Here is a 13,000-nt window from a genome sequence, read left to right on the forward strand (position 1 = left end):
TTAAATCCACTGTATATTTGTATGTGCTTGGTGCCATCAAATTTTTCTACTATAATCCATTTCCCATTTCCTATTCTACTTTCATGTTGAACAAATAAAGGTGGAATATGTTGGCCTTGTGAAAATTTGCATAGTCAAAATTATCCTGACTGTGCACCTCTGTATCTCATTCTCAGTGCGATGCTGTCATGTTTCCTGTTTACACCTGTCACGCACATCACCCGGAGGTCAAACACACCATCTTTATGACACCACAAGCAGACAGGTACACCTGCTGCAATTTCCCCACCACATGTTTCTGTCATTAAACAGATTTTGTTCCTCTGCTGATGCTCTTTTTATACTCTACCACAACACCAACAAAACTGAGAGCCCTGTAATTCCTTTAATAACACGCACTGTTGTCCAACATTGCATTAAAGCCTTGGAATGAGTTTTTCATCATTACTGGGTACTGATTGTATTTAAACTACATTTTGCTGCTTGTTAATGGAAATTGCTGCAACATCGGGTGTATCTGAAAGGTTCTGTTATTATCTCATGTCTCAGGTCAAGGAGGAGGTGTTACTACATATTACAGTGATATTTTCAGTGTTACTCAAAGGTCTTGATATAAGTTTAATTCTTTTGAACTGATAATGCTTAATGTGACATCAGATATAAATAAAAAATCTTTGTCATCTTTTGTTCTTGCAACAGTATATAGTCCACCAGAGGCCGGATTCACAAAACGTTCTTAAGAAATTTCTTCTTAACTACCATTTTCTTCTTAATTTCTAACTTAAGAAAAAGTTAAGAATATTTTATATTCCTGAAAAAAACTTAAGAAAAAACGTAAGCAACGTTTTTTTTTTTTTTTTTCATAAAAATAATCATAAATAACATCTTAAAGTTAGGATAACCTCACAGTTGTCCTCAATCCTAAAAGGTAAGATGTTTAATGAATATACTGGGTTTTTCATGTTGAGTCTCAAGTTGCAGTGGGCTGTTTACATAGAAATGTGATTTTAGACCAAAAAATGTTTTTGACTATTTTGTGTTTAATTATATTTTTATTTTCAGCTTGTAAACCATGTAAATGTTATCACCAAATTCAAACAATAAATGTTGTTTTGAAGCTTCTTAATGTGGTGACCAATCATGCTAATTCAAATGGATGCATTGCATATAGTGCTCTCTCTCCGCGATCTTTAGAGTTCATAGAAACATAATAATTATAACATTAGAAAGCTAAGACATTCTTTTTCCCCCCCATCCACATCCCTATCAGAGTTGGGCACAGCGGAGACAGCCTCCGTCACCTTTTCCCATTTACCCGCCTTGTACTTTCCGATGTGATATTATTATCAAGCTTTGAATGGTCTAGCTCCAAAGTACTTAAGTGACCTACTGTCATGCTATAATCCATCGCGCTCATTACGATTGCAAAACTCCGGCCTGTTAACAATACAGAGAATATCAAAATCCACAATCCGCTGGTTTAGTTAAGTCTGCCGGAACTGAAAACACTTCACTTATTCTTTAACCCTGCTTTAAACTGAATGGCATCTATGCTAATTTTATTCTATTTCTTTCCATCTAAACCTCAGGATTATATCCTGAGGTTACCAGAGCCTGCCAGATCCCTCTCTGGTCCTGCCTGATGTCCGATTCCCATTGTGTCGTTGAGTGATGATGACCAACTGCAGCATGTGCCAGCTAGACTTCACTTCAGTCTACTAAGACTCTGACTTCAAAGAGGATAAATTGATGCAAACTCAAAGACATGGGATTCTTCAAGGGATGGAGTTCACCAAAATTACCTGCCATAAGCTTCCAGCTGGACTGCGATGCTCCTCATTGAATGATACCTATATCAACTTGGTTAAAGGAGGGACAACACTCTCTTAAACTACACAGAAAATGAAATAACCACTAACAAAAGCCTTCATTGGCCAAAATCAAAGGACAATGCATCTACGTGTATTTCATCAGTTAATTTGAGATGACATCAAGGACTTTAACACTATAATTTATAGTTAATATAAAATCATTCTGTTTAATTATTGACCCACAACACTTACTTAGTTTACTAATTTTAACCACTAATAGTTCTAAACATAAATAACTAATATTGGCATTATATTCATTCATTTTCTGTTATATCATAATTTCATGTACACCTGCTTTGAAACAACGCCTGTTGTGAAAATCAATATACAAATAAATTTGACTTGACATGGCAACACAGACTCTGATGCTACTGTCACGCAAAGCCCAAAGGTAAATTTGACCATCTTTACAAAAAACAAGTGTTTTATCTTTTACAAAAGAACAACAGTGTAAGAAATGTAAAGCACAGCAATAACATTATAGCTTGTATGGCCGTTCTACAACAGAAAAGCACAGAGAATTCTCTCTTTTCTGAAAACAAATAAAAATTTGTACAATTACAGAAAATAATGCTCATATCTTATGCTCTCCCCCTGGCCTTTTCTATTCCAATATTAAATCAAGTACAGGCTAAGGAGGTCTTTAATGGGGCAAAATTTTCCATTAAAGTCCATGTCACAATTGTCAGAGCCCTCCAAAAGAATTGGTCACTGGTAAACATTTACTATAATATTATTATTGTAGGTAAAAGTATATTATTTAATCAGAATACTACAAGGCTACTTTTGATGGCCATCATGCTTTGTCAGTAGAATGGTGTAGTTAGTTCAATATAAGACGCAATAATAAATTAGTAAATAATCAGACTGGTATGATGTGGTTGATTTGCTTATCTTTGATGTGTTACATCAGTATTTGTCATCCTCTTAGCTCCATTGTTCTTTGTTCTGTTCCCCTTTCATTTTGTGTCTTAATTTCCCTCTGCTTGGTTGTTTCATGTGACAGATTTTGCATTGTCTTTGAGCCCATTATTCAGTTCTGTTTTGTGTGCATGTGCATTTGTGAAGTCATCTTGAAAAAGAAAAGGCTTTTGGGGAAAAAACAGCCTTTCCTTGGCACCTGCTGTTCCCCCTCCTGTCTATTTGTCTCCTCTGTGCCTCTACCCTGGGATTCCCTGAGTCACGCTAGAGTCTGTTGCTTCAAGTGATTTGTGAGATGAAATCTATCAACAATGCAACTCCTGTCTGATCTTTTGATGGAGAGTGGGGGGCAAAAGATATATAAGGCAGTGTGAGATAAAGAGGAGAAAACAGGTGAGCTCTCACCTTGAGGACGTCCTCATCTGTGGAGATGCAGGTCACAGGGTCATCCACCTCTCTCACCGTTCCATCCTGCTCCACGGTAACAACCTTTACCGGCATGGAAACGCGCCGTCCAGTCAGAATTGCAGTGTTCAGGATCTCTGTGTCCTATATGAAACAAAAAAGCAGAAAGATAGATGCTGTTCAAAGAATTGTGTTATTACATTGTTATTATTATATTATTACATAGTACAGACACACAAAGTTATTCTATTAGCATATTATCTGTTCGTATCATAATTGGAAAAAAGTAGAAAACCATAGATTTGCCTGCATTTTATTAAAGAAGTTCTTCAAAGTAACTTGAATCCTGAATCATTTTATTTTCTGGGAACTATTCAGCCCTATCCTTTCATATTAATAAAATGTTGGATGGAATATTTGAACAGTTGGAACCCACCACAAACACAGATAAATTGATTTGAAAATAACAATCTGCAATAAATTGAGATGCTGGAAAGGCAATCCTGTCTAATGTAAAACTCATGGCGGCTGGCACAATAATGTTTCATATCTCATGATTGCTCTGCTTTGACAGAGATTAATTATCATATTCTCAATTATGCAATCATTTCATCACATTCAGAGAGGGTTAATAGGTCTTGATGAGTGGTCGGGGCTCTCTAAATTCATCTCCTCAAGTATTTATTGCATAAATATTTAGCATGAGAACACATTCCCTTGGGGGAGGCAGAAGAAAGTGAGAGAATGAGAGAGCTAGGAGGAGCTTGAGGAGTGACCATAATTGACATTTGAACTTTATGAAAAGGCTGGTAATTATGGTGCGAAGAGAGGTCAGTTATCGCAGTTCTTTCAGCAGTATCCATAGCAATAATGAGTCTCCATTAGAACACCATTTAACAGAGGAGCTCAAAACTGCCACCAGACAGACAGAGAGAGAGACCAGACATGGACCAGAGAGATATACAAAATAAATGTGGAACAAACCCTGTGTTTCCTTAATGGATTCTTCCTGTCTGTCTACTCATCTATCTATCTATCTATCTGCCTGTGTATCTATTTGTTTATACTAATGTTAAAAACTTCTGATTCTGATTGGTCAAACATGTATGACGCAAAAAGCAATGAAAAACACAAGAAGTTGGCAGACGGCAAGAGTAAACAAACTTGTAGCTGCTAGCCTGCAGTTTGGAGGACTGCACTAATTTTCCAATTATCTTAACAGAAATAACATAAAACCAACAAAGTATTCTAAAGAGTATCACCTGTTTCACATGTGTGTGTGCGAGGGGTGAGCAGAGTTGCTGTGTGACTTCAACAGGTTGAGTTTTCAGTGCATAAGTACTGTGTGACTAAACTGAAAATAAAGTGATTCCTGGATTACTACATTGCTTTTTTTTCACCCTGGGATAACGGACATACACAAGATGTTTATCGCGAATGGGTAATTGAAATCTATTATAAACTTAACCATCATGAAATCTAATTTACACTAGGAAAGTATTCTGTGCCTGTTACTGCGTGGTTAATTTGCATCAAGACATCTTTAAGTCAATGAATGAGTAGTTTGGTACAGTAATATATTTAAAGTCATAAAAGCCTTAATTGTAAGATTGTGTTGATAAATAGGTTTATAATACATTTCAGCGTGTGCAGCGTGGTAGGCGGCACGCCTCATCTCTTCTCTCACTGCGAGCTGCAGGGACACCGCACTCACGGCTCATGCACCCAGTGTAAAAACTGTAACCTGAAGACACAGACTGCATCCGAAAACTGGAAAATGCTAAGTTCGAAGGCTGTATAAAGAGGTATGATGAAAATAAGGTGCTTTTCAAACTGTTCTGAGATCGGTTTCCTTAAGAATTCCATTCATTCACAAACACTGTCGTTTAAGCCATTAACTGATTAGGCAGCAAGATAGCTGCCTACGCTTTCCGATGTTTAAAACAGTCCAAACAAAAGTGTAGCTCCGATTCAGGTGTCCTCCATCAGTGTTGTTGATTTTGCTGTTGTTGTTGCTATTGAATCGTGCGTGCAAACAACTACAGGAGAAAAATGGTTAACGCTAGAAGACGTCACTAAGGGGTTCCTTTTGTGCAAGCGAATGCAAGAGGGAAAGTTCTCATCTAGAAAGTTATTAAGGGTTAAGTACCAGGACTTTTATATGAGATGTTAAACCGAGGTCCTGTCTCTCTGTGGTCATTAAAAATCCCAGGACACTTCTCGAAAAAGAGTAGGGGTGTAACCCTGATGTCCTAGCCAAATTTCCCCCATTGGCCCTTATCAATCATGGCTTCCTAATAATCGCCATCCATTAATTGGCTCCACTCTCTCCTCTCCACCAATAGCTGGTGTGTGGTGAGTGTACTGGCGCACTATGGCTGCCGTCACATCATCCAGGTGGATGCAGCACACTGGTGGTGGTTGAGAAGAGTCCCCTGTTCACTGTGAAAAGCACTTTGAGTGTAGTGTCTGAAAAGCGCTATATAAATGTAACGTTCATTCATTCATTCATGTGGGAAAGGGGCTATTAGAACAATACATGTTTACACCTCATTTGTAAACATGCACAACACACTTGCTTGACTTAAAGACATGTATCTTGCTTACCTTAAAGATGCACTACATAAGATTTTGGGGTTAAAAATGAACAAAATGCCATTATTGATTGAGTACATAAACAATCAGTGTTCAAAACAATGCCCTTACCTTACTTCGATTCAGTATGGTAAGCCTATAAAAATGATTTGTATTTTGAGCTGTCAGGTCAGATTTTGATGCGAAATTGCTGGCTTATGTCGTTCATCCTTGCGTCATTATGTCATGTCCGTAAACACAGGAAATTAGTACCGGCTGTCTCATGTTCCGGCTGGAGAAACTACTCTGTTCAATTCAGTGAGTCACTGTCACACAGTTCAGGACAGCATCGCAGCAGTCTGGATGGATGTTTATCTGTTATCCATTTGGAAAAGTTGTTTACCTGTTATAATGCTTGGATATGTTGTCTGGTAGGGTTGTTGAAGCTTACATTGCTTTTATACAATGTCATGCTTTTATGAATCGAACATTACTAGTGTGTTAACCATTTGCGATTTATCTAAGTTGTCGGGGGAAGTTACTGTGGCATGTTTACTATTATGCATGACTTCTGAAACTGACTTCTTGTAATTGTTAAATTGCATAATTAAGCATATTATTTTCATATTTAATAAAGTATATTTTATCCTGATCATTGTTGAATCCTTGTATAATGTTTTTAGTTTATGGTGTTATTGTGTGCATTGCATATTGTAGTATTACGGTTCACTAATCAACTGAGGCTGTACAATATAATATAAAAATGATAAAGTCTTCCATTGAACTCGTATCAGCCATAACATGAGTTTCACCTCTTAAAATTGATAAGTGTAGTACAAATCAAACATTAATAGTAGATAAAACACTTTAAAATACACTGGTAACTGGTGGTGGTTGAGGTGAGTCCCCTGTTCTCTGTGTAAAAGCGCTTTGAGTGTAGTGTCAGAAAAGCGCTATAACTGTAAAATTCATTCATTCAAAATATGTAAATAAGAGTGTTTTTTAACTTCATCAGAGCAAGTAATATTTTAATTTTAAATGTTTCATCGTATAACGTAATATCAACATGAAAATAGCACATTATGACTCCGGCTCTGAATATCTCCCAGTCATGATCACACACAGGTGATGGCCAGGTAAGTTAATCATGAGATTCATCCGCCAGAAGAGCAGTGCCGAAACATGACTGACATAAAGTGTTCTTCGGTTTCAACCACAGATGTCGCTACAGAGCACAAAGTTACGTAGAGCAGCTTTAAAAAAAAAAAAAGTCTCAAAACAAATGCTCTACTGTACTTCTATGGAAAACAACTTTCAAACACACATTTTATCAATCATATTTTTGTCCAAGGTTTAGAAAACACTTTTGTTCTGTAGGCTGCAACAGGAAGGTTGAAAACAAGCTCTCCCCATTAATTTGTATGGTATCTGTAAATGGGACTAAAAGCGCCTACACACTACAGTTAACGCTGCATCCGAGATGCTGCAAATGCATTGATTTCAAAGGGGATGGTGCATCGGAAGAATAGACATGTCACAATATGTGAATGAACCCACATGCAGACAGTCATATATGCCAAAAATCCTTTATTAGGGAGAAAATAAAACACAAAAACTGGGAATCTAACACAAAAGGCCCAGTCTTGGCCAAACATGGCAGATAAATGAAACTACTCTTAAGAGAGAAAAACTGACAAAAGAAAACAAACTAGTTCTAACTGACACAAACCAGACCGACCAGGAAACACGGCAAGACAAGAGGAATGAACCAGCACAGGACAGTGCACAACAGGGGAAATAAATAGGGAAGGTAACAAGGGAAAGCAGGTGTAACTGATAAATTGATAACAAGACTAACGACACTCAAAACTCAAAAATTAACTGACATGAGTGCACATGGCAATGAAAAACCAACAAAACCATGTGCACTCATACAACAAGGGAGACACATATGAGTGTCAGGATCCAGCCACAGAAACTATAAACAAAGTCAACAGAAGTGGCCGGACAGGGAAAACACGAGGGTTTCCGATAGTGAAGCTCCGTCATGCGACCAAAAGTTGAGAACATTTAAAATTTTGCTGCAACGCACTGTGGTGTAAGCATCCGTTGACCAATGAGAATCTCAGAGAGGCGGGAGCTGCACTGTGAAATCGAAAAACATGGTGGACAAGCTCAAGCATATGCTGTATTCATTCCCTGTCCTCTATTATCTTTCTCTGTCAGGCTAAAAAGATAGTAGTTGTGGAGAGAGAGCTTGGAGAAGAATTTCAATGTTTATTGGTACATTGTCAAAAAATATATATTTTAAATAGCCATCTCTATGTTGTGCAAGCCTTCCAAACAGACCTTTCACAGTCCCATGCATCCAATGCTCCATCGGAGCTTTCCCTAGTGTGCAAGTGCCCTTACTGTTGTGTAGTGATTAGGGCTGAAATGATTAGTCGACGTTATCGACAACGTCAACAATAAAAAATTGTAGACAAAAATTTTCATTGTCGAATAGTCGTTTGATCTCATTTAACGTAACATGAGATCACATTACACTCTAATGATTACGTGAGAGAACAGCACTGCAGCACACACCTGACTGAGGAGAGGAAGAAAACAGCTCACAAACACAACACACTCTAAACTTTCCAACCAGCTTCAGGTGATGTACACTGGCAGCCAAAAGTTTGGAATAATGTACAGATTTTGCTGTTTCAGAAGGAAATTGGTACTATAATTCACCAAAGTGGCATTGAACTGAACACAAAGTATAGTCAGGACAATACTGATGTAAAAAACAGCACCATCTCTATTTGAAAAAAGTCATTTTTGATCAAATCTAGACAGGCCCCATTTCCAGCAGCCATCATTCAAATACCTTATCCTTGAGTAATCATGCTAAATTGCTAATTTGGTACTAGAAAAATCACTTGCCGTTATATCAAACACAGCTGAAAGCTATTTGGTTCATTATACGAAGCTTAACATTGTCTTTGTTTTTGAGTTGCCACAGTATGCAATATACTGGCATGTCTTAAGTTCAATATTAGGTCAAAAATGACAAAAAAGAAACAGCTTTCTCTAGAAACTTGTCTTTCAATCATTGTTTTGAGGAATAAAGGCTATACAATGCTTGAAATTGCCAAAAAACTGAAGATTTCATACAAAGGTGTACACTACAGTCTTCAAAGACAAAGGACAACTGGCTCTAACAAGGACAAAAAGAGATGTGGAAGGCCAGATGTACAACTAAACAAAAGGATAAGTACATCAGAGTCTCTAGTTTGAGAAATAGATGCCTCACATCTCCTCAGCTGACAGCTTCATTGAATTTTACCTGCTCAACACCAGTTTCATGTACAACAGTAAAGAGAAGACTCGGGGGTGCAGGCCTTATGGGAGAAATTGCAAAGAAAAAGCCACTTTTGAAGCAGAAAAACAAAAAGAAAAGGTTAGAGTGGGCAAAGAAACACAGACATTGGACAACAGATAATTGGAAAAGAGTGTTATGGATCTTAACCCCATTAAGCTTTTGTGGGATCAGCTAGACTGTAGGGTGCGTGAGAAGTGCCCGACAAGACAGCCACATCAATGGCAAGTGCTACAGGAAGCGTGGGGTGAAATGTCACCTGAGTATCTGGACAAACTGACAGACAGAATGCCAAGGATCTGCAAAGCTGTCATTGCTGCACGTGGAGGACTTTTTAAAGTAGTTTAGTATTTTTTTTGTAATTTTTCACATTATTAATGTCCTGACTATACATTGTGATCAGTTGAATGCCACTTTGGTGAATAAAAGTACAAATTTATTTCCATAAGAGCAAAATCTGTACATTATTCCAAATTTCTGGCTGCCAGTGTAGATCGCAAAGTATGAGGGAATTATAATGCAAAAATACAAAATAAGTAAATACAGAAGCATTCTTGTTGTGGAATAAGTGGAGCTGGAGCTGCCGCTCCACATAAGTGTCTTTAACAGAAACACCCCGGCGTTACATCTTACAGTAAATGCAGTTATATTTAATGGGTTATAGCTTTATTAAAGTTCAAATAATATGGAAGCAGATCATGTAAATAACTACGAAACTGGCATTTCTCTGTGCGGTCAGCACCTCTTCTATGAGTTGCGTGAATATCCTGATCTAAGGGAGAGATTGAAACTGCAACTGGCTGAGGCACACTCTGTCGCAGGGATGCTCATCACGAGCACGCACGCTTAATGCAGCTAGATTATAATGTGATGGCTTGCGACTTATTGAATCATAATATATGTCATTGTGCATTTCTTATCATGAAGAAAATTGGCAATACGCAGCTTTATTAATAAGAGAGAGTTTATTTTTTTGTGAGTTAAAGATGGATTGAAGTGAACAAAAAGGTGAGAGAGGGTAGTCTTCACCCCATTATACACTGAAACAAAATACGTTTTTGATTTGTTTTTGTTTTGGCTTGTTTTCCCATATATATATCTAAAACTCCTTTAAAACAACATACATTTTCTTTAGCAGCTATACTACAGTAGAAAAAAATTGTTATCTGACAGTGTTGAATATAATATTAAAAATACAAATATTTTAAAATATCTAAAAATCCTTTTTCAAAAGATGCATTCACCTGAGAAGCAGCATATAAGATATTTAGACTTGCTTTTAGAGAATAGATCTTAAATATAAGTAGATTTTGTCTTTACTGCACTCACAGAAGTATAAACAAGTGAAAAAATACACTTGTATACAAAATGCACTTATATTTAAGATACATTCTCTTAAAGCAAGTCTAAATATGCTTCTCAAGTAAATGTATATTGTTTTAAGGATTTTTAGACAATTTTAAATGGAAAACAAGACAAAAACACTTGATAACAATAGGATTGTTTGCAGTGAATTTCTTTACTGAATTAAACTTAAAAGTATTTTTTTTCCCTTTAATTCAGTGAATGTCATTAAAGGTATTTTTAAAACATGATTTTGTCCTCTTTATTGTTATTAAGCACGTTTAATACAACCATTTTAGTTGGCCATAAGCTGAATAATCGGTTAAGAGCTAATGATTAATCGTTGCAATAATCGCCGAATAGTCAAATAGTCGTTCTAATAATCGTTAGATTAATCAATTATCAAAATAATCATTAGTTGCAGCCCTAGTAGTGATGCGTGCTTTCAAAACATGGTTCATGAAGCTTCGAAACCTTTACGAATCATTTGTTTCAAACCAATGCTTAGGAGTGCGTATAAAAACTGGCCAAATCACGTGATTTCAGCAAATGAGTCTCCGTCATTCTGTTTCGAAACAGTTTTGTAATGTTTCGCTGTTACGCTAGGGGACATTGATTCCACAGTGAAACCATGAATTAGTTAAATGCAGGCTGTAACTGATCTAGAGTCAGTGCAGAAATAAATTAGATCCGTAAAATCAGATTAGTTTCTGATTTGAATTTTAGTCATTTTAATTTTCCCTGTCGATCATCTTGAGTTGTGTTCCCAAAGAAAAAATCTAAATGTTGTGTTAATGAAAACTTATTTTGAGAGAGACATAGAGTTGTGCTCAAAAGTTTGCATACCCTGGCAGTAATTGTGAAATTTTGGCATTGATTTTGAAAATATGACTGATCATGCAAAAAAACTGTCTTTTATTTAAGGATAGTGATCATATGAAACCATTTATCATCACATAGTTGTTTGGCTCCTTTTTAAATAATAATGATAACAGAAATCACCCAAATGGCCCTGATCAAAAGTTTACATACCCTTGAATGTTTGGCCTTGTTACAGACACACAAGGTGACACACACAGGTTTAAATGGCAATTAAAGGTTAATTTCCCACACCTGTGGCTTTTTAAATTGCAATTAGTGTCTGTGTATAAATAGTCAATGAGTTTGTTTGCTCTCATGTGAATGCACTGAACAGGCTAGATACTGAGCCATGGGGAGCAGAAAAGAACTGTCAAAAGACCTGCGCAACAAGGTAATGGAACTTTATAAAGATGGAAAAGGATATAAAAAGATATCCAAAGCCTTGAAAATGCCAGTCAGTACCATTCAATCACTTATTAAGGAGTGGAAAATTTGGGGATCTCTTGATACCAAGCCAAGGTCAGGTAGACCAAGAAAGATTTCAGCCACAACTGCCAGAAGAATTGTTCAGGATACAAAGAAAAACCCACAGGTAACCTCAGGAGAAATACAGGCTGCTCTGGAAAAAGACAATGTGGTTGTTTCAAGGAGCACAATACGACGGTATTTGAAGACAAATTAGCTGCATGGTCGAGTTGCCAGAAAGAAGCCTTTACTGTGCCAATGCCACAAATGACAACACCTTGGCATGCCTCACAGCTTCTGGCACACTGTAATTTGGAGTGATGAGACCAAAATAGAGCTTTATGGTCACAACCATAAGCGCTATGTTTGGAGAGGGGTCAACAAGGCCTATAGTGAAAAGAATACCATCCCCACTGTGAAGCATGGTGGTGGCTCACTGATGTTTTGGGGGTGTGTGAGCTCTAAAGGCACGGGGAATCATGTGAAAATTGATGGCAAGATGAATGCAGCATGTTATCAGAAAATACTGGCAGACAATTTGCATTCTTCTGCACGAAAGCTGCGCATGGGACACACTTGGACTTTCCAGCACGACAATGACCCTAAGCACAAGGCCAAGTTGACCCTCCAGTGGTTACAGCAGAAAAAGGTGAAGGTTCTGGAGTGGCCATCACAGTCTCCTGACCTTAATATCATCGAGCCACTCGAGGGGAGATCTCAAACGTGCGGTTCATGCAAGACGACCAAAGACTTTGCATGACCTGGAGGCATTTTGCCAAGATGAATTGGCAGCTATACCACCTGCAAGAATTTGGGGCCTCATAGACAACTATTACAAAAGACTGCACGCTGTCATTGATGCTAAAGGGGGTAATACACAGTATTAAGAACTAAGGGTATGAAGACTTTTGAACAGGGGTCATTTCATTTTTTTCTTTGTTGCCATGTTTTGTTTTATGATTGTGCCATTCTGTTATAACCTACAGTTGAATATGAAGCCCATAAGAAATAAAAGAAATGTGTTTTGCCTGCTCATTCATGTTTTCTTTAAAAATGGTACATATATTACCAATTCTCCAAGGGTATGCAAACTTTTGAGCACAACTGTAGATATATTGTGATATTTAAAGAGATTTATTTGTTTTACAAAAGATGAATCTGGAATTTCGACTATTGCACATGATAATGTGCCTTCACT

General features: G+C 37.2%; 1 protein-coding gene across 1 annotated transcript in view; it reads right to left on the reverse strand.

Annotated features, from left to right (window-relative positions):
* Nucleotides 1-13,000, reverse strand: part of LOC127418497 (transmembrane protein 132C-like) — a 348,303-nt gene that overhangs the window by 31,896 nt on the left and 303,407 nt on the right. Inside the window, exon 5 of the mRNA XM_051659094.1 lies at nucleotides 3,198-3,341. Within this exon, the coding sequence (XP_051515054.1) occupies nucleotides 3,198-3,341 (144 nt within the window). The remainder of the gene's footprint in view (nucleotides 1-3,197; nucleotides 3,342-13,000) is intronic.

This window comes from Myxocyprinus asiaticus, chromosome 3 (genome assembly GCF_019703515.2).
Source record: "Myxocyprinus asiaticus isolate MX2 ecotype Aquarium Trade chromosome 3, UBuf_Myxa_2, whole genome shotgun sequence".
In the NCBI taxonomy this organism is placed as follows: Eukaryota; Metazoa; Chordata; class Actinopteri; order Cypriniformes; family Catostomidae; genus Myxocyprinus; species Myxocyprinus asiaticus.